We start from the raw sequence: 22,489 nt of genomic DNA, 5'->3' as shown, positions 1-22,489 counted from the left end.
TTGGAAGCAACCAAAATGGCATCCCTCTCTGGAATCTGCTAGTTGAAGGAACAGTTTCATAGGTGTTTTCCATATGGCTTTCAGTTTAAATAAGTAATTCTCTAGCTCCTTTCATTGGTAAGATATGCCTTTCACCTTATATCTCTGCAATGAAAGAGGCTGGAAACTTACTTTTTAAAAAACCGAAAGTGGGGAATTCAGAGAACCCAATATATAGATTGTTATATCATTATATCTAATTCTCAACATTGCCCCATCTGCAGATACTTAAATCTGTAGAATGGTGCCATAGGGCTAGAAAACAGATTTTCCTGCATAGTTGGAGGACTCCTCAAGTTTGCAGAAAAATCTGAAAGCTTCAAAAAGTAAAATAAAGGAGATAGGTTAAATTTCTCCAAAGGCAAGAGTGTTATCTGTGCAAGCACAGAAAATGCACCAATGCTTCTTTGTCGGCCTGTGACACTACAGGTGTGGGGAAGGAAAGAGCAGGAACCTCTAACATTCCCAGCATAGTGGTGGAGAGGGGGCAAGTGTACAAGACACAGTGCCCTATGGCTGCCACTGCCCACCCACCCTGCCACTGAGGCTGCAAAACTGTAGGCAAGCAGGGAAGGAAAAGGAGTTGCCTCACCACTGGGTACACAGGGTGGGGAGAGAAGCAGGAGCAGAATGCCACATCAACCAAGAATCCCCCCATAAGTTCCTCACAGGTCTACACTTACAAAAATAAAATATTCGATTGCTGACTTTTTAAAAAAGCCCTCTTGGGAGGTGGGGGGTGGACAGCCACTACAGGGACAGGAAAAATGGCTATGTTGGCAGGAACAGGAAAATCCAAAAGTTGCCATCCACATGGCAGCCATCTAAGCTTAGCTGCAATCTTTCCAAAACTTCTCAGCAAAGCAGGTTTGGGAGAGATCAAGGGAAACCCCAAGAACATGGTTGCACCATGATACTCTGGGGAAGCAGGAAAACAACCCCACTTCCTGACAGCATTGAAACTGGGTCAAATAACCCATGTGGAAATGGCCATGGCAAGACCAGCTCCAAATGTATAGACAAGGAAGTTCTTCTCTTTCTGTTCCCTTTTCCTGCTTTCCTTCTCCTCTTCCCCAAGATCTTTGACAGAAACAAAGGTTTAGAAAGCTCAGTAATATCATTATGGTTTCCTAGGAGCTCCCAAAATGGCCACTGAGATCTCAGAATGTAGTCTTGTGAGATATCAGTGGTCGTTCATCTCTTAAACCTACACATACTGCTTCTATCCTGTGGAATTTTTTGATCCACACTCCAGGGCCTAGTTCAGAGTTAGATATAATGATTAAGCAAACTGACCTACCTCACACTAGCAAAACACACCACTGGGAAGGGCTCGCTTCAGAAGTTGTATTATGTCTAGTTTGCATTTCTACCACCTTTTAAAAGGTATATCAGGACTGATCTGATCTTCAGATTTGAAATGTAGAATGATTTTTGTGACAATGCATATCAAATTTCATTCTGAGCTCTCAAGCAACAAAGAGAGGCAAGCTGGAATTTGAAAATGAAACATAAAAAGCTGTCCAGAACATGTACACCAACTTGCATTTCAGCATCTCATTCTTCAGTTATTTAAAAATATTTACTAATTTATTTTGAAAATGTATATGCTGCCTTTCCACAGACCTAATTGAGGTGGTTTATAACTACAGTAATAAAACAAAACTAGTAAAACACAACCATTTAAAACAATGGCATTAAAAGCCACTGAAAAACAAGCTGACACCACTCAAACAAGCCACTAGAAAACAAGCCGATGGCATTAAAACAACCACTAAAAAAAAAGCTGATGCCATTACAAGAAGTCCTATAAGTATGTATTTTGTATGTACATAGAAGGGAGCAGGACATCCCTCCCTGCTTTTTCTCTGACATTGCGTATTAAGCCAAATGGCAGCAAAGAGTAAAAAGTAGGGTCCTAATTATCTCTCCACAGAGGGTTCTCTGTAGACTTTGGGAGGCAGGATCATCATGTGTAATCCCACCTCTCTCTACCTACAGTGCACTTTTAGATATTTGAACAGCCAGTGTCAATTTTGTGTTCCTCCCCAGTGCAGGGTCAAGCTGAAATTTTAACTTGAAAAACACAATTGTGTTCTGACCATATATAAAAATGGTATATACCAAATGTGCAAGTTAAACTAAAGGCCTCCGTTTACTCAATGTCTGAGTAAAAAAATATCTCATACTTTTTGCAGAATGATTCTTCCCTTTCATTCTAGACATCCACTGATTCTCCAAGTAGATTCATCCCATATTCAGTTTACTCTTGCACAACAACCACTACAATCTGGACTAGTGAACAAGTGCATTTTGCACAGAGACAATTTCAATTTTATATAAGCCTCCAGAACATTTTGATTAATACATTCAAACAATGATTATTTTGAGAAACCAATGAACTACATCTCTTACAAGGTTAATGATGCATAATTTACTATTGATTGATGCTATCTTCACCATTTGCTGAGTTATTCCCCTTCAGCTTTCATGACTTACTAAAATCAATGAAGTTTTGAACTGTGGGTTTTCACACTGGAGCTAAAATCTCAGGACCTTGAACTGCAACTACACATGACATCCTCAACTGCTGCCATGTAAAACAATGATTGCAGAGCAACAGTAAATTCAGAACACTAGTTTGAAACCTCTTGCATGTATCATTAACTTCCCAGCACAGATGAATTGTAATAAACCTATAGAGAACATCACACACATTGATTTAATTCTGCTTGAACGTTAACATTCTAAAATGTTAACTCTAAAATAAGTTGACTGTAATTGAACACCACAATATTCTGAATGTATAAGACAGGCACATTCCTTACCTACTCGGAAGATTAGGTCATCTTCAATGGGGTTCTCTTTCCTTTTGCCTGTGCTGTACATACTGGCTGGCCTTTTTACTGCCTTTTGTTTCACATGGCCACTGCCCGGAGACTTCACGCGCCTCTTAACACCTTCAGTTGTAGGGGATACGTCTGCTGACCTGATCACCTTGAGTTTGAAGGGGCTGCCCCTAATATGCTGCTCATACAGTCTCAACGAGAGGGTAAAGTCCCCCTCTTTTTGGACAGTGTACAAAAATTCATAAGTGCCATTTTTATTGTCAAGTATTTCCCCATCTGCTACACTTCCATCAGGGGTGCTCAGCTCAGCAGTGAGGTAAGCATTTCCACTTTTACAGAGTTCACCATCCTTGTCCTTGGTTGTGATGGTGACTGACATAGGCTGCCCAATGACAGTCTGCTTCAGCCCTTCACCTGTGGCCACTGTTTCTGAGGCAACAGCATTCGTGGTTAAAATAGTACCGAGGTTATGAATGGACTTCTTCAACCCTTCCGTTTCCACTATGAAGTCCAACTGATCATTTTCACGGGGCTGCAGTGGGAAGTCCCGTACAGACAGGTCATTCAGCTTGTCACTCATTTGCTTCTTAACCAGTAAGACTTCCGTTTCTGTTCCATGATTGAGTGCCTGGGCAGTGAAGTTACTGCAACTCTTAATATTCTCCTGTCCTTCCAGCAGAGTATCAAGCTGAGTTTGCAGAACCTGGACAGAGGGTAAAACACAATGACTGTGGGGCATATGAACATATAAAGCTATGCTACATTGAGTCAGACCACTGGTCCAGCTAGGCCAGTATAGTCTACTTGGACTGGCAGCAGCTCTCCAGGATCTCAGACAGTAGCATTTCCTAGTTCTACTCATTCCTAGTTCTACCTATTCACAAGAAAACATATATAGGACTGCAACCAAAGCTGTCTGACCTTTATTGTCTTAAAATTACTGATGTCCACCATAAATGCAAACGTCAGAAAAGAAATCCAAGGATGTTCAACAATGGCAGGAATGCACAATGGCCTTGATTAACATTTATTTATCTACACTTCACTGTAATCTTTCCCAAAACTTCATAGCAAAGCAGGCTTGAGAAAGACTGGGGAAAAGACAGGATGTTGAGATAGTCCATTGCTTCTGAATGCCTCTGCACTTATAGTGGCAATGAAAGCTACACAGAGAATTGTTGCTGCATTGACACATCCATACCCACTTAAGGTTCATTCCTCAACTCTAACACAGGCCTACCTAACAACACTTCATTTTGGGTTTTATGGAGGAGTATCCAGATTCCCAAATAGCTGTTTCCCCCAACACACACATTTTAGTTTTCAACCAAGCTTCTATAAATCTTTGGATCACCATATAGAAGGGCAGGGGGAGAACTCTTAAATTAACAGTGGACAATGAGACAAAATAACATTTTTTAAACGCCAAAGACACAATTAAAGCTTCTTTGATCACAATTTAGTTTGATCACATTTTGTAAGGAGAGTTGCAGGTTGGACCTTCTGATAAAATTCACTGAAGGAACCATTGTTTCTTGTTTTGTCATTCTTCAAGGACATGGCTGTATTGAATAAATAATTCAACAAGAATTCCCAAAGTGATCACAACCCCATTTATGGGTTAAATGAACTAAATTCAAGTGGCTGGAAAAATTAACTAAAAAGAAAGGATGGTTTTAAACTGTGGGATAGACTTTTTTATATGATTTTATCTTTCATTACACAGAAGGGAAAACTGTTTTACTATACTTATAATATGACTATTTACATGCAGTTGGATTTTAGCACACATTTAAGAATACAAACGACATGCTTAAAAATGTAATAGCTGTCTGACTTTTATACGCCCACAGCTGGCTATATTATCACCAACTTTGTCTAATACAGCATAAACATATTAAACAGCCATATTTGCTTTTTATTGTAGGCATTATGGCTAATGAAACCAGATCAAAAATTCATCATAAACTGTGACAATACTTTAATTCCCAGTTTTCAAAACTGTCAGTTATGTGGATATATTAACACACTCCCTGGGAATCCAACCGGGACTGGCTGTTCATTTAAAAACTGCTTCCAATTACTCTTTCTTTCAAACAAATTTTATGGCAACGTTACTAAAGCTGTTTGTTTGCAAAAGTCACTCATTTCCACATAATCAAAATGGAAAATGTCCAATTAAATTAAATGTTTATTGCACATAAGCTATTTTTTTCATATTTCTCAGCTAGAAGATGAGAGTTGAGATATCATTTCCTTCTAGGGGCACCTACAGTTCAAAGAGAGACAGCACTTTGCTAACAAAAGCCAGGGTCTTACTTTATGTTTAAGGCCATAATTCACTTCCAGTTCCATAAGCAGCACACTCTTGCGGACATTTAATGTCTTCTGGAGTTCGTCAAAAGTGGAATGAATTTCATCTACAATGCTCGTCTTTTGATTGGTCAACTGATGTATAATTTCTGATATGAAATGGAGCGCAGAGTCTATCTCTGGAAGCCTGAGGGAGATAAACAATAGCGAAAGTTGGTTTCAAAGGCATTGCCACGAAATTCTTTTTGAATTCATATGACAAAACTATTTTTTAATCTTCAGTACTAGAATTTTAATGCTAGAGAATGTTTATTCACTGGCTAAATCGTGGTAAGGTAAAAATTATGTTCAGGTTCCTAATCTCATTTGAGGAAATTCTATTGAACTGGATTCAGCCACATTCAGGCACCACACAACAATACCGTTTGTCCCCAGCACTAATACAGCTTATTGTCTTCCTTGCACATTCCTTCTCACTCCCCTATTTTCCACTCCTTTCTATAACAAGCATGACAGAAAAGCTTCCTGGAACTCTAATTTGCCTAGGGGTCTGCATTCAGACTTCATGGTGAATTGGAGCTTAACTCAAGGCTTCCCAGACCATGAACTATGAACTGCTCTCAACACACAAGGGTAGGAAAGAGGGAAATGCACAAGCCAGACAACGTTTGTCAAAAATATGGCCATAGGCTGCATTCAGATGTCATGATAATATGTAGAAGCAAAGGGAACAGGAAGCATGAGGCATGGGCTCTTCCTGTCCCACCACCAATGTTCAATAACTCCTCAAACACCTCTTTTGAGGGACCGTGAAAACAAGCTTGCTTAAATTAGAAACTAGCTTTGCTTTCGTTGTCAGACTGCTGTAAATCCTGTAGTGAGTATTACAGAGAAAGTTTCATACCTTTTGTTGACAGCATCTAGCTGAGACTGAAGCGAAGCCTTATGTTGTTCTACTACATCTTTGAGGGGTACTGTGGGATGTTCCGCATGCTCTCCTTCTGTACATTCCCTGCACATGGCTGTCTCACAAGACTGGCAATAAAATTCCATCAGCTGGTTACAAAGAGGAAGAGAAATCCAAAAATAAGAACAAAAACCACACAATAGCTTTTATTAGGACTAACCAATATGACAGAAAAAAAGTGTGCAAGCTTTGGAGTTCTTCATCAGGCTGGATATTACAAACAAACACACAAACCAATAGGGGAAGGGGATCATATGTCTTAGGTCATGATCTTGTCAGCATCTTGTGTAAAATGCTGAGCAGGCATGCAGATGTAATATGGAGTTGGTGTCAGATCGAACTCCTGGCATTCTGGGAGCAAGAAGGGAAAGAGTTTCTGTCTTTCCAATACCAGTTTCTCATTTACACTTGCAGTATCTCTCTATTCCAAGGCATATTGTTTTGAATACAGTATCCCAATCCTGAACTCAAAGCATCAGCACCACAATTTATGGAATTAGAGGAAGGGACTGTCTACTCTGGTTTTGGCCAAGAAGAACCACAATAGTTTTCTTTGTTACTTCTAACAAGCAAATGCAAATGTTTTGGACACATTAAATCCCACTTTTAAGGCAGGAATGAACTGAATAGTGGTTTGTCCATTCATCTTTCAATTCTATTAGTCCTAGGTCTTTGAAAGTGAATCCAACTTCAGTAGGTTTACATACTGCACCCCCCTTTGGAGTGCTACTTGAACTGTGATCCATATTTGCAGTTTAGAGCCAGTGCGATTCAGTCATTAAAGTGTCAGATTATGATTGGGAAGGCCCAGGTTCAAATCCTTTCTGCCATTAATCTCAGTGGGTGACTTTGAGCCAGAAAGCATGACCTATATCACAGTTCTTGAGAATAAAATACAGACACAGAGGACCATGTATGCTGCCCTATAATTGACAGATTGTATTATTTTTAGGAACAAAGACATTGAAAAACACACTATTGTTATAAGCATAAACAAATACAATTTATACTACATTAAATTAAACAGACACATTTCCAGCCGTAATTTTACACTTTTCAGTTTGAAATAATTCTGACACTCTTGTACTTTAAGACTCTTATTACTTCTCAAAATGCCTAAAGCATTACAGACTCCCCCTTGAATACGGAACAAGGGAACATCAAGTTTGATATAATGAGAGCCATATTTTTGGCAAAGTTTTAACAGGGAGTAATCTGTACTGCTTAATGTTTACCAGAGGCAGGAAAGAACAGGGTTGTTGTTTTTTTTCCAAATCAGGCAGAAGCATATTAAAGGAAATTATACAACAGGACCCAGCAACGCCAAGCGGTTCTTTCAAATCAAGAGGAAGAAAGAAAAGCAAACTTTTAATCTAACAAAGTTTTCCAGTAATAAGCATCTTACTCTCATTTTGCATCCTTTCATTTTACAAAAATGGCATGTAACTGAAGAGATTTAAGTCTTCTATATACAAAGAGAGAGACAGAGAAAGGATCCTTGGTTACTTACCGAGAAGATCCTTTCTGCTCTGAAGTAGAAGGGCATTTTGAAGCTTGGGTGATTCACATCCATTGCTTGGGGAGGCAGGAACTAAATTCTACTTCCTGTCTCCTGGGCGTGGACAGCCCTGAACTTCCAGTTTGTTACAACGAGCTAAGAGAAGCATATATAGTAACCACAACATATATATAACACAGGTGTACAAACTAAGTGGTGACACAACAACATTAACTTGGAAACAGGAAGGAACAGTTGTTAGGTACTTTGATACCAAGAGAAGGAACAGCCTTGGTGTCGACTACAAAATGTGCTCTTGGTCCTGCAAGGAACATGGCTCCCATAGTGAGTGTTGGCTGAATGAAGCTCTGCCACCCTTGATGACGACTGCCAATCTTTGGGTGGGCAAGATGCCCTTCTACTTCAGAGCAGAAAGGACCTTCTCAGTAAGTAATCAAGGATCTTTTCCCGCTCTGAAGGAAGGGCATCTTGAAGCTTGGGATGTCCAAGAGCCAGTGAGTTCAGATGGGTTTAGTCTTCATCTTCGTCCACCATGTGTTGCAGGATGTGTCTGCCGAAGGCTGAGTCTGCGGATGCATGAGCGTCAATGCGATAATGCCTGATGAAGGTAGATCCTGATGCCCAAGTGGCGGCTTTGCAGATGTCCTTGACTGTAGCTTGCCTGTCGAATGCAGCCGAGGTGGCGGCACTGCGCAGGGAATGGGCGGTGATGCCCTTCAGAATAGGAAGTCCGCTAGCCTTGTATGCTTCCATGATGCATAACCTGATGGTGTTACTGATTGCTGCCCTGGACATCTTCTTGCCCTTGTTGGGCAAGGATATGGAGATAAACAGGAAGCCTGACTTCCGGATGTTAGCGGCTCTCCTCATGTAAATTCTGAGAGCTCTACGTAAGTCCAGAGAGTGCCATCCTTTCTCTTTAGAATTGGTAGGGTTAGGGCAGAATGACGGAAGGTGCAGTTCCTGCTGCCTGTGGAAGTGTGAATTGATTTTGGGGATAAAGGTGGGGTCAGTCCTAAGGACCACTTTGTCCCGGTGGAAGATGCATACGCCTTGCGGATGGATAGAGCGCCTAGCTTGGAAACCCGTCTTGCCGAGGTGATAGCGGCCAGGAACAGTGTTTTCATCCTGAGGAAACTTAGAGACACCTCTCTGAGGCGTTCGAACTGTGGTTTGGTGAGTGCCACCAAGACAGTGTTAAGGTTCCAGGTAGGGAATCGGTGAATGATGGGTGGAGATGACTGGGCCACTCCCTTTATGAATGCCTTGACTTTGGGGTGGGAGGATAGGGCAACACCTTCTAGGGTCGGACAGACAGTAGCAATGGCCACTATCTATTTGCGCAGAGTGGATGCCCTGAGCCCTTGTCGGACACGGTCCTGAAGGAAGGCAAGCAACTGTGGAAGTGATGGAGAGGTGGGACATACTGCCTTTCGCTTGCACCACAGCATGTAGGTCTTCCAGGTATAGCCATAGATCCTCCTAGTGGATAGACGCTTGGCCTCAAAGACTATCTCCGTAGAGAGGCCACGATCTATGAGCCGGTTCCTTTCAATCTCCAGGCGGTCAACTTGAACCAGTCCAGATCCGGATGTAGGACTGGTCCTTGGTATAGGAGATTGTGGGATGTTGGTAGACGCCATGGCCGGGATTACGACATTTCTGGGAGAACAGGATACCCCAGGCAACATGGCCAATCAGGTGCTATCAGGATGACATCGGCCTTCTCGTTCCTGATCTTTCTGATCACTTTGGGCAGAATGGGAATTGGAGGAAAGGCGTAGAGTAACCCTGGTGGCCAGGGGGAAAGGAGAGCATCCACTCTCTCCGCCCTCGTGTGGAAATAGCGGGAGAAGAATCGAGGGAGCTGGGAGTTTTGGTGGGATGCAAATAATCCACTGCTGGCAGGCCCAGATGGTTGACTATGTGTTGGAAGGCTGCCTGAATGAGCGCCCCTTCCCCCTCCTCGATGGTGCACCGGCTGAGCCACTCTGCCTGGGTGTTCAGCACTCCTTGAATGTGCTGTGCCCTGATGGAAGGTAGATGGCATTCTGCCCACTTCAAGATCTTCTCCATTTCCCTGTGTAGGGTCGGGGACCTAGATCCACCCTGTTTTTCATGTGGGCTTTGGTAGCCACACTGTCGGTGCGGATCAGCACATGCTTGTTCTGTAATATGGGTTGAAATTTCAGTAGGGCCAGCCAGACCACTCTCAATTCTAGCAGGTTGATGTGAAGCTGCTTCTCTTTGGGGTTCCAGTGTCGCTGTGCCAGGTCAGGCATGCATCGGTGAACAGTTGTACAGGCTCTTCCTGAATATATTGAGTGCCCCTGGATAGATTAGACAATTTGGCTAACCAGGTGAGGTGTCTCCTGGTCTCTCTTGAGGGCGATGGATGACTGGTGCGGCCGAAGAAAATGCTGGAGAGGCCTGGCATGGAGGCGAGCCCATGGGAGTGGGGGGGGGGGAGGTTTGAATAGGGGCTGCAATGCAGGAGTGATGTTGGGACACCAGGGCCTGAAGTGCCTGGAAATGCTTTCTAAAGGTGCTGCTAATTAGTTCAGTCACCCTCTCCTCCGTCAGCGGCATGGGGCGTGTGCCCTCCTGAGGGGGGGGTACTTTACCCATTGACAGCTTCTCCGGTGATGGGGGAAGTTGGCTGCCTGTGGTATGGCTGCAGCAGGCAATCAGAAGGTCTGGGTAGCCATCAGAGCCTGCAGGGGCCACAATGGTGTTAACGCGGCTTGCTTTGTTTGAAGCAGCGGCGGCTGTTTTGGTGCCGAGTTTCCTTTTCTCGCCCTTTCGCTTCTTTGACTCGAGTGGTTTAGCCGTGCCGGCCTTAATCTTCTCCCCCTTTGGCTTCCCGGACGCCTTCTCCGTGAGACCACCTGAGCGACTGACGGATGGAGCCGGGTTGCCCGATCTTTTAAGGGTCGTGTCCAGGTTGGTATTGGAGAGGAGGTCTTCTTTCTCTCCGCGGGAAAGGCTGGTGGCCATCTTGTGGTCCGTGGCTTTTTCAGGTGCGGTAGCCATGTTAGCCCTCGGGAGGGAGCCTCTGGAGGGAACTGGCTGAACGAACGAGGAGACAGTGGGGTAGGAGACGTGGGAGGCAGACAAGAGGATAAGGTTAACAGACAAAGGAAGGAAAGAAATTCTGAATCTGCTAACTAGCCTAGCACTGAGCAGGTCGGCTATGACGATGCTCTCCCCAGCAAGGCAGGAACTGGAAGTTCAGGGCGATTCACGCACAGGAGACAGGAAGTAGAATTTAGTTCCTGCCTCCCCAAGCAATTGATATGAATCACCCAAGCTTCAAGATGCCCTTCCTTCAGAGCGGGAAATGGTTGGATCCAAAGGTGACCTTACCCATGTGGAAGGCATCTTCCAATCAAGAAAGAACAATTTTACATACCAGAATGTTGCATGAGAAATGTGAAACTAAATCCAAAAAGTTCTCCTGATTGTGCAAAAGCTCACACGAACTATTGCACAGGCAGAAATGTTTATCTATCTATACTCCACTTTTCTTCCCAATAGGGACTCAAAGCAGCTGATAACATTCTCTCCTCAATTTTATCCCCATAACTACCTTGAGAGGTAAGTTAGGCTGAGAGAGATTGATGTAGTCACCCAGTGAGTTTCCATGGTAGAGTAGGGGTTTGAGACTGTCTCTCCAAATCCTAGTCTGGTCTCCCTCTCTGGCAGGAGACCCCACACCCAGCAGTCTCCATTCTCCACCACTGTTCAATTCCACAGTGTCACTTCTGGTGTGAACCAGGAAGTGACAGCATTGTGTCAGGCAACACTCTAGCATTCCACCAAAACTCCATGGTAAAATCATAGATGTCTCAATGTTGGAGTGATGGTAATTTACAAGTCTCCATCCCACTAAAGCTTCCACTGGTTGCCAGCGCTGGGATGGTGATCCTATATTCCAACATCTTACCTAGTATATCATGCTGAAATAACAGCTCTTGAAGGGTTTGTGCCTATGTCCAGATATCATGAGAAAATCAGAGTTAATATGTGATAATCGCAAGCCTGATTTACTTTGGTAACTGCCCAACTGCCTTGTGTTTAAGGCAAGATAGAATTTTTTTTTAAAGATTAAGTAAGATAAATTTCGAAGGGCAGGAGCTCATAGAGCCACCACAACCAGATCCCTGCAGGGCCCTAGCCCCCTCCCCCAAATGCACAGAGTGGTTGCTGGGGTCCAATAGCTGAAGATCAACAACTCTAATTGGCTGTGGCACCAAGCAGATACAGTCCTGATATAGTCACAGCACTTACTTCATGTATAAACCCAAATAATTCTATTTTCCAAAGCAAAGGATTTCAGTACACAGCCTGAGAAATTGCACTAGGAACCCACAGACAAAACTAGCCAAACACTGTTCTCAGCTGAATACCAGAAGGTCATGCTTTAAGTGATGCTGGTCTTTTTCTGTTTCTGTGAGCAGCTGAGCAAGTGGAACAGTGAAAGGAATAACAGGAAACGTTTTGAGGAGATAGCCATCTACCAGCTTTTGCAGTTCTGAAATTCTCCTCTTTGCCAAATGGCTCACAAGCTACATTACCCCCTAGACATGCTTAAGGATTTTAGCTTGCCATTTGCCAAGCACTGGATTGTGTTTCTACTTGAATAAAAAAACTTCCTAATCATTAGAGGCAACAATCGCCAATGTGGTTCACATTACACTGCCACATTCTAAAGGCAGCAGGGCACTCACTCATGCGCCCGCAGTGGTGCCAACCAACCAATTCAAGTGGAATGATGAAATAATTCATGCCATAAGCTCCATTTATTCCTGAGGTCCCTTGTTAGAACATGTGGTTTCTGCAGACTCTTTCTCTGCTGGTTCCAATAACTGTTATAACTAGTGAGGTAACACTGGGTAGTATAAAGTCTAATCTTAACTTCATCGTACCTAGGTAAACATCATGCACGGTGTAAGAAAGGAATGCTTTCCTAAGCAGTATTCACAAATTATTGGATATTGCGCTATTATTGGGCTATAACAATAATTCATAACTGTATTATCTTATGCAGGCAAGCCAATCCATTGCAAATAACCACTACACTGTAATGAGAGTGCAATATCCAGCTATGTGGGGATGTAAGCTTTAGTCAGATGAAGTAACAAATGGGCGTCAGGGTTGGGTGGTAAACCTGATCCCCCCCCCCACCCTCTCTACAGCACACAGTTTAGTTTCTTAGCCTGACTGATCTGCAGGTATTCGCTCTGCAGGCACTGTCTGCAATCCACCTACTTGGCATTTGTAATATATTATGGTTTGAATTACATAAAATGAAAGCAGGAGATATGGCAATGGTGGAAGAGGGAATGGACTTTAGGTAGAAGCATCTCAACAATTGTATAAATGGATAATGGGAAGAAGCAGGAAGCCATTCCCCTTCCAAGTCACACTGAGATGTTTTCTCTTCCAGTAAAGCAGATGTGAAATATGTAGCTTACTGTATTGTGAAGCTTTTACTTCTGAGCTAGCTAGCAAGAAAGCCTCCTGCTTAATAACATAACACTTCAGCACCATGCAGTATCATACATGGGATATTTATTCTTTCTTTTTAACCGGAAAGAAGAAAGCACAAACAAGGGCCCTCTTCTATCCAACCATTAGCAAAACAAAGAAGATGGTGCAACCACTCACCAAAACTATAGGTATTATAGGGCAGCAGTGCACTTACATTTCCTTCATGATTGGGGCAGGTGAGAGGTTTCCCAGCAGCAACAGCTGTGACTGTCTCCAAGATGGAAGACTCCTCAATGCTATTGTCTGGCGATCGCTGCAGGACATCCATTAGGTTGGTGATGAAGAAGTTATTCTGAAGTGCAGAAACCCCTTTCTCTGGCAGGATGGAGGTCTGGCGGCACACTGGGCAAGAAAGGGTTAAGCTGTGGGCAGGAATGTAATTCTGTAGACACCTAACAAAGAAGGTTAAAAAGAGAGAGAGACAAAGAGGCTGAGATGAAGATCGGATTATTATTTTTTAAATCTGCCATCTGATTTATTAATAGGAGAAAGGTAGAATAAATTGCCAGTGTTGTTTGAATGTTTCAGGGATTGCAACTCCTGTCAGATGGGAATGCTGTGAACTTAATCCATTTAAAAAGTACACTCTCCAGCAAGCACACACTAGCTACACAGAGTGGCAACAACACAGGGAGATAGGTGGAGACTGTCTAAACAATAGTTCTTCATAGCTCTGATGTTAATACGATTTTTAAAAAACTTATTTTCCTGTAGCGTATGCACTAATTTCCATTTTCCTGCAGTCAGCTCCAGTCAACATTTTTTGTGTGTGTGTAAAGTCTCTATGCCAATAAAGGTTATATGTATGTGTGTAAAGTGCTGTCAAGTCGCAGCTGACTTCTGGCCACCCCTTTTGGGGTTTTCATGGCAAGAGAGGTGGTTTGCCACAGAGGTGGTTTGCCAGTGCCTTCCTCTGCACAGCAACCCTGCTATTCCTTGGTGGTCTCCCATCCCAATACTAATCAGGGCTGACCCTGCTTAGCTTCTGAGATCAGACGAGATCAGGCTAGCCTGGCCCATCCAGGTCAGGACCAACATTGTTTTAAGTACTATTTAAATCTATGAAACCTGATGATAGAGATAATAATGTACACATAAGGGAGAACGATGCTATCTACATACATAAATCTACCAAATGCTTTCAAAATGTGGATAGTCTCTCCTTCAGCACCCTAGAGCCTGAAATTATTATCATTCATATTTTTGCTCTGCTTTCCAGACAATCACGTCCTTCAAAGCAGCCGAGTTCTCTTTAGCACATCAGCCTGTAATGACTATCAAAAATAGCCCAGCCTGTGTCAATTTCCAGCAGCTTCAGCCTGTGGTGAGGCAATTGTGTGCGTCTGTCACCACAGGCTGTGTCCGGCCCAGTTTTGGCTTTTGGCCCATAACTGCAAATGCTGGCGGTTTCTAACGGCATGCCAAAAAACTGAATCCAGACTAAATTCAGCCTATGAAGGAATCTATGTAGGACCGCATTTCAGGCAGAATTTCTGACTAATATGCCTCCAAATAGGGTATTTTTAAAATGTCTAGGAAGACACAGCCATTAGCGCTACTGGATTCAAATCTGCCCACGAAGCACTGTAGTCACGGTAGTTCTACAAAATGAAAGGAAACTTGCAGGACAAAAGGTTAGTACAAAAATGGTTGCAGGAGATTTCACTTTTAGACTAGGTTGCACTACTGGCCCAGAAATGCAGTCCCAGTGAAAATATTACCCAACACAGCTTTCCATCCTGAAGTTCTTAAAGATACAAGAGCCCTGCCCCAAAAGTATTGATGTACTTCCATGGAAACAATGGTCCTCATTGTCAACGAAATCTTCTTTTTAGCCACGAAATGTTATGTCTAGACATCTAAAACCTGGTTTCTGAACATATTCGCTTCAATTTCCGTTCTCCGTTGATCTGTTTCCTGGTTAAAGTGCTCAAAATTGGTTCAATGGGTAAACAGCACATTATTGCATTTTCATCCTGCCCTTCCTCCGACTCCAGATTAGGAAACTCCTGGAGATTTCAGGGTGGTGCCTGGGGAGAGCAGAGTATGGGATGGGAGCTCAGCAGAGATGCGATGCCACAGCTCAGGGGTCCCCAACCTATTTGAGCCTGGATCTCTAGCCATTATACCACACAGGCTCTCAGTGACTGAAATCTCTAGTTCTATGTTACTTCGTGCAAATGTGTACTTCGTGTACACAAAGGAAGTGTTTTCTTAAAACAAAATACACACACTATAACTGATTTCTCTGCACCTACTACCCTCTGCATATCACACCTATGGGAGAGCCAGCGTGGTGTAGTGGTTAGGAGAGGTGGTTTGGAGTGGTGGACTCTTATCTGGAGAACCGGGTTTGATTCCCCACTCCTCCACATGAGCGGCGGAGGCTAATCTGGTGAACTGGGTTTGTTTCCCCGCTCCTACACATGAAGCCAGCTGGATGACCTTGGGCTAGTCACACTCTCTCAGCCCCACCTACCTCACAGGGTGTCTGTTGTGGGGAGGGGAAGGGAAGGAGATATGTAAGCCAATTTGATTCTCCCTTAAGTGGTAGAGAAAGTCGCCAAAAGAAACAATCTTCTTCTTCTTCTAATCCAATCACGCCTGCTAATGCCATTTACTTGCTGTTGACATTTACACTGCTGTCATGTGTCTAATTCACTCGTCTCTACTTAAGGATAGATGGAATCACATTCTAGCTGTATCTGAAGAAGTGAGCTGTGGCTCACAAAAGCTCATACCCTGCCAGAAATTTTGTTAGTCTTTAAGGTGCTACTGGACTCTTGCACTTTTACACTGTAACTATTGCAACTGGTTACCAAAATATCATAGTGAGACTCCAGATTAATTTTGCCACCTCCTTCTTAAGGATCAGCTCTTCCTCCAAGGTCAAGGGCAGTTTAGCCTCTTGTTCCTTAAATGTAGTTTTAGGTTTCAGGAGAACTTTCCAACTGGAATGCAAGGTTCATTGTAACCCAAGCGTAACTCTACTTCTGGGAAGCGATCCCTGCAACCATCCAAAGAGACCGACCAATTGTAAACATTTTGGTTGGGGTACAGAATTAAAGCTTACCTCTCACAGAAAGTATGCAGACAGGGGAGTACTTTGGGGTTCTTGTAACGGTCCAGGCATATGCTGCAGATCAGAAACTGTTTGTCAATCTGACGCACGACAGGACTTGGGATGTTGGAGCCTTCACTGGCCATCCTAGACCACTGACATGTGGGTCCCGTTCTTTTTTACCTGGCACACTGCTGCAAATTGTTTAACAAACAGAAATTTAGAATAAAAAAAAACCTTATCGCTTAGTCCGAATTTAAGGGCTATTAGAATGAGAATGCAGAAAAAATGCTTTTTAAAATGGCAGCCTTAATGTGGGGTGTGTGGAAATGCTACACTACTAGCTCAAAACATATGTGCAAATGATGTTTACAATTGTCATAGTGTATTTTAAAACTGATTAATTACTTTGCTCGCAGAGCATTTTACAGTCTCCCATCTAGACACTGATCAGGCTTATAACTATTTTACTGTAACTTGCTGAAATCATCACATGCCTTCAGAGCAACTGTTGCCCATCTCCACATGCTTATTTATTTAACACATTTGCAGATTATACTCTCTACATATCTTCTCTGAGAACGATCCCAATGAGAACACAACATACAGCTGAAAGCAATGACTACGCAATCTTCCCTGCATATTAAATGACCAGAACACCCCTGGCAGTATAACTAGACAACTTAATTATTGTGCAGTTATGAGCAGTTACCATGTCCTACTTTGAAAATGTATTATTTAACAGGACTATTCCATTTATTCATTTAAAACAATTCTATGCCTCCTTTCCACCCAATTCAGGGTCCTCAATGTGTAGGGTTGCCAGGTCCCTGTTTGCCACTGGCAGGAGGTTTCTGGGGCGGAGCCTGAGGAGAGCAGGATTTGGGGAGGGACTTCAATGCCATGGAGTCCAATTGCTAAAGCGGGGATTTTCTCCAGACTAACTGATCTCTATCGGCTGGAGACCAGCTGTAAAAGCAGAAGACCTCCAGCTAGTACCTGGAGGTTGGCAACCCTACCAGTGTGGCAGACATTAAAACACTAAAATATTTCATACTTGAAGCATTTAAAATGAACCCGCCCAACCACTACAGTAATCTTTGGAGGCCCTGCATTGGGTTTAGGCAGGCAACCCAGGAGACGGCCTTCTCAGTCATGGCACCAAACCTCTGGAACTCTCTTCCCAGGGAGCGCCCTATTCTGCCATTGTGTGAAGACATTTTTGTTTTGCTTGGCACAACATCATCATTCCCACAATGATCTCTCCTTCCTTGTGTGTGTTACGTGCCGTCAAGTTGCTTCCGACTCATGGCGACCCTATGAATCAATGTCCTCCAAAATTTCCTATCTTTGACAGCCTTGCTCAGATCTTGCAAATTGAGGGCTGTGGCTTTCTTTATTGAGTCAATCCATCTCTTGTTGGGTTTTCCTCTTTTCCTGCTGCCCTCAACTTTTCCTAGCATGACTGTCTTTTCTAGTGACTCTTGTCTTCTCATAATGTGACCAAAATATGATCGCCTCAGTTTAGTTCTTTTAGCTTCTAAGGTCAGTTCAGGCTTGATTTGATCTATAACCCACTGATTTGTTTTTTTTTGCAGTCCATGGTATCCATAACACTCTCCTCCAACACCACATTTTAAAGGAATCAACTTTCTTCCTATCAGCTTTCTTCAATTTCCAGCTTTCCCACCCATACATAGTAATAGGGAATACAATGGCATGAATTAACTTAATCTTGGTGGCCAGTGACACATCCTTACACTTCAGAATCTTTTCTAGCTCCTTCATGGCTGCCCTTCCCAGTCTCAATCTCCTTCTAGTTTCCTGGCTGCAGTCTCCCTATTGGTTGATGATGGAGCCAAGGAATAGAAAGTCTTCAACAATTTCTATTTCCTTCTTCCTTACCAAAGTTTTAATTGCTGTCTTTATATTTTGCATGTATTTTAACTCCATTTTTAATTGTTTTAATGTTGTGTTTGGGTGTGTGTGTGTGGATTTCAGTGGTTTTAAAATGTGGTTTTATCATGTATGTTTTAAATTGTTAGCCACCTTGATGGCCCTTGTAAAGTGGGATGCAAGTTTTGCAAATAAAATAAATAAATGCATTAAAAATTCAAATATGTATAAAATATTCAAAACCGTTAAAAACAACATAGTACACATAAAATATAAAAACACATAAAAACACACTAACAGAAAGGATGGCCAATAAGAGTTAATGAGGAAACGCCAAACAAAGCAAAACATCTTAACTCACTGGTGGGAAACAGTGATAAAGGGGCCAGATGAATCAGTCTGGAGAGGAAGTTCCCAAGTTTTGGTGCCATAACTAAGAAGGCCTTTTCTCGGATTGACACTTATCTAGCGTCAGATGCCAGGGGCACCTAAAGCAAGGTCTCGAAAGATGACCAAAGTGGACATGTACGTTCATATGAGAGTAGGTAGTTTTTAAAGTATGCTGGCCCCAAGCTGCATAGCGCTTTAAAGGCCAATACCAGTACCTTGAATTGGGTCGGGAAGTAAATTGGAAGCAAGTGCAGCTGGAACAAGGCTGGATTGATAAGCACTCCATGAAACTTTCTAGCCCCAGAATTCTGTGCCAACTGTAGCTTCTGGACAGTCTTCAAGGACAGCCCCGCATAAAACATATTGCAGCAACCTGATCTAGATGTTACCACAGTGCCAAAGTCTTTCCTACCCAGGAACGGCCACAGCTGGCTCACTAGGGTTGCCAGGTCCCTCTTCACTACTGGCGGGAGGCTTTTGGGGTGGAGCCTGAAGAGGGTGGGGTTTGGGGAGGAGAGGGACTTCAGTGCCATAGAGTCCAATTGCCAAAGTTTCCCTAGGTGAACTGATCTCTATCAGCTGGAGGTCAGTTGTAATAGCAGATCTCCAGCTACTACCTGGAGATTGGCAACCTTATGGTTCACCAACCAAAGCACGTGAAAGAAACCCCTGGCCAACGCTGCCACCTGTCTATACAACAGGAGGCCCGGTATTCCAGCAGCACTCACAAGCCATGAACCTTCTCCTTTAGAGAGAGTGCAGCCCCATCCAGAACAAAAGATATCCCAGTTGCTGGTTCAGACTTTCTCCCCACCCATAGAAAATCCTTCTTTTTGGGACTAATTATAAATTAAAATAATTATGGAAACCCACATCATACTAACATTCCATTATTAATGCTATGCCAATGCCTCAAATAAGCAGAAATAGGTTTAAAATCGTTTGCTAATATAATGGCTTTTACATTAGTGAAAGTGAATCATAAGATGCACACTGGTATAAACAGCATAACAACAACAAACTAGAGGCAGCATTAAATCAACAGGCTAGCAGCAAAATAAAGAAATATATGTGTCCAAAATCTGTGTCACATATCTGTGTCCAAAATATCATTTTTATCCAGATAATTCAGGGCAAAATGCATTGGCTTTATCAAATGGATAATAACAGCAAAATAGCTTGCAGGATGGCATGAATTAAACAACAACCTTCATATCCAAAAAATGTCTGTTACCACTATTAATCATCTATGTATGTATGTATGAAATTTACAAAACCTTTAAATAAATGCTTGTGAATTTTTTTTTTACAAACAGTGGGCAAAAACACATGGTTGCTTTAGCCTCTTTAGTCCGTTTCAGCCAGGATCGAATGCATGTGTTTTCACAGAACGTGCGTTCGATCCTGACTGAATCCTGGCTGAAACAAGGAATAAAGCAACCATGCATTTTTGACCAGTGTTGTCTTTGAAACCATTCTGTGACTATATCACTGTTCCCATTTCATTGACAAAACTGAGGTAAATTGTACGGGTTTGGTCAGTCCATCAGCTGCGTTCTTATACACACTTCTCATTGAACTCCATGAGACTTTTCCCCCACTTTGCAGCCCGATCCCACAACACTGTGCTCAACTGAATTAATGGGTTCCCAAGGAAATGTGCACAGGATCACAGCCTGTGAATTGCTAAAGCCACAAATGAGTCCACGGAATAGCTAAAACTGAAACCTCTTCATCTAAGCCCTCTTACTCTCTGTATCACACTGGTGCCTATCATCAATAGAGCATATCTTACATGCATAATGTTTCAAAACTCTTTCTTTATTTTTTTGGGATAAAACACAATTTCCTAGTTACCCGAATACAATATAAATAATCAAGGCACAATTGACTTGGACTGATAAGGCTGTGAGAAAATGAAGGGTTAAAGCAACAGTGTTATCATTCATTGCAAAGGAACCAGTTTTGAACATTTTAAGATACCAGTATTATCAGGAGAGCAAACCTAAATAAAACCTGACTCATTTTAACAAAAGTCCCCTTTCTAAAAGGATCAGGTTGGCTAAACCCAATCCCATGTAGGAGCGACCATACTGTCTTTTGATAAGCAGTCAAAGCTTGTATTGAGAACCCTTCCATAATGACATCATCCTCATTTCTTCTTGCAAGTTTTCTGATTGTAATATATAGATACACACACACACACACACACACACACATATAGCAATTCTCAATTTCTAATCAAGGGGTTGTTAGTTCATAGGAGAAGGACATGTGTGTGTTGTACATAGAATGAATGAACCCTAAGTCTTGAGGGCATACGAATGCAGAAAAATCAGTGTGTGCGGCCACACCCATCTGGAGCAGAGCTCCTAAAAAAACGAAACCATTAGGGCTCTACAAAGCCTTTTATATGATCTTGATAAACACCTTTATCTCCATCAAAAATATGATGGGCCAAAACGTAAAAATCATGAATAGTAGCCTATTCAAAATGTATAGGATTTTAAAATAAAGGCAGTACTCCACCCACCCAGAGCTGTGATTAGACTCTGAAAGAACAGAATAAATTGTCAACCAACTAACAACAATATGCAGAATCCAGAGGTCTAATCCAAAAATTATGAATTAATCCAGAGGGTCTCATACATACATTTCCAGTGGCAATATTTGCAATAGAACTCTATCACTGTACAGATATTGCTTTAAAGGGAAGATCCAATATGCATAAAGCATGGCACTTTACATTCTGGGGAGAAGTAGCCTTTAAAAAAAATCAGTTTACTCCCACAAGCAAAATAAATTGATATCTAAAAACATACATTTAAGGGGAAAAAACAGTAAAAAGTCATACACTTTTGTATTGATACAAAAGGGTTTTTTTCTTTCACACCTGTCTTCCCTCTGATTTTGAACCCGTTTGGTTTACTATTGTTTAAGGCACAGAGCTAACCCTAAAAGAATGCATTACCCTCCCCCTGAATAGCCATAACATACTTATTTATCATATTTAAAAATAAGGGGCCACAACATGGAGGGAGAAAAGCTATAACCCACTAGCTACCAGGTACAATAAAGAACAAACACTTGAGACATACCCATCTTTGCAGAAAAAGAGCTTAATCAATGCAATGCCAAACATACAATCCTCTCCAGGATGGAGCCTGGTCCAGCAGTAGTCCAAACGAGCCAACCATAATGGTAGTAATAGATTTTTAAGTTTGAAAGCCTCACGTGTGACCCTGCTACTTAAGAATCCCTGCGACTGCACAGTCTGCCGTTACTGGGGATTCAGCACATTTCTTGCTTTAGGTGAACAATGCTCCATTCCATGCAGAGGATAATGGAGGGAATACGGAAGCCCAGTCAAGCAGTCATTCATTTCCCCCAACCCCAGGTCACTGACAAGTGGAGACCCCCCCAAAGGATTGCAGCCAATCAATCTTTATTTAGTACATCTTTCTCACTCTACCCGTGCTGAAAGACTGCAGCAAAGCATGCAAGGGATTGTGGGATAGGGATGCAGTACAGAGCTGCAATGAGATTCGCTGGGTGGATTCCCCCCCCTTCTGTTCCTAGTCAGCGATCAGCTGTTTCAAGACTCAGTACTAGCCCATTGAATTTGGTCACTGGAATGTCGTTACGGGATTAGCAGGCAGGAACGGTGGCCGTGGTAGAGATGGCACGGCGGTGCAGCAGCAAAAGGCACACACAAGTGCGTGCTCACAATGTGCCTCCTTGATTTTTAATACAACTTGCTCAGTGAGAATGAGAGTGAAGGAAAGTCACGCTCTCATTTTATAAACATCCTCTCCCCTTCATATTTAGTGCAGCAATCAATAGATAGCCACTTAAAGTACAATTGCTGAAGGAGATGAATTCACCAATCCCTCCAGAATTGC

General features: G+C 42.6%; 1 protein-coding gene across 4 annotated transcripts in view; it reads right to left on the bottom strand.

Moving 5' to 3' along the window:
• The window catches only part of TRIM2 (tripartite motif containing 2), an 88,656-nt gene that overhangs the window by 16,016 nt on the left and 50,151 nt on the right, over window positions 1–22,489 (bottom strand). For 3 of the 4 annotated variants that reach the window (XM_056855713.1, XM_056855711.1, XM_056855712.1), the window contains exons 2-6: window positions 16,314–16,495; window positions 13,395–13,632; window positions 6,106–6,257; window positions 5,208–5,388; window positions 2,868–3,591 (exon numbers count right to left, since the gene is read on the bottom strand). In XM_056855713.1, the coding sequence (XP_056711691.1) occupies window positions 2,868–3,591; window positions 5,208–5,388; window positions 6,106–6,257; window positions 13,395–13,632; window positions 16,314–16,447 (1,429 nt within the window). In that variant the 5' untranslated portion in view covers window positions 16,448–16,495. Of the gene's footprint in view, window positions 1–2,867; window positions 3,592–5,207; window positions 5,389–6,105; window positions 6,258–13,394; window positions 13,633–16,313; window positions 16,496–22,489 lie in introns of those variants that run through there. The other variant, XM_056855714.1, reaches the window with a different exon arrangement.

This window comes from Euleptes europaea, chromosome 9 (assembly GCF_029931775.1).
Source record: "Euleptes europaea isolate rEulEur1 chromosome 9, rEulEur1.hap1, whole genome shotgun sequence".
In the NCBI taxonomy this organism is placed as follows: Eukaryota; Metazoa; Chordata; class Lepidosauria; order Squamata; family Sphaerodactylidae; genus Euleptes; species Euleptes europaea.
This window is presented reverse-complemented; position numbering and strand designations above follow the sequence as displayed.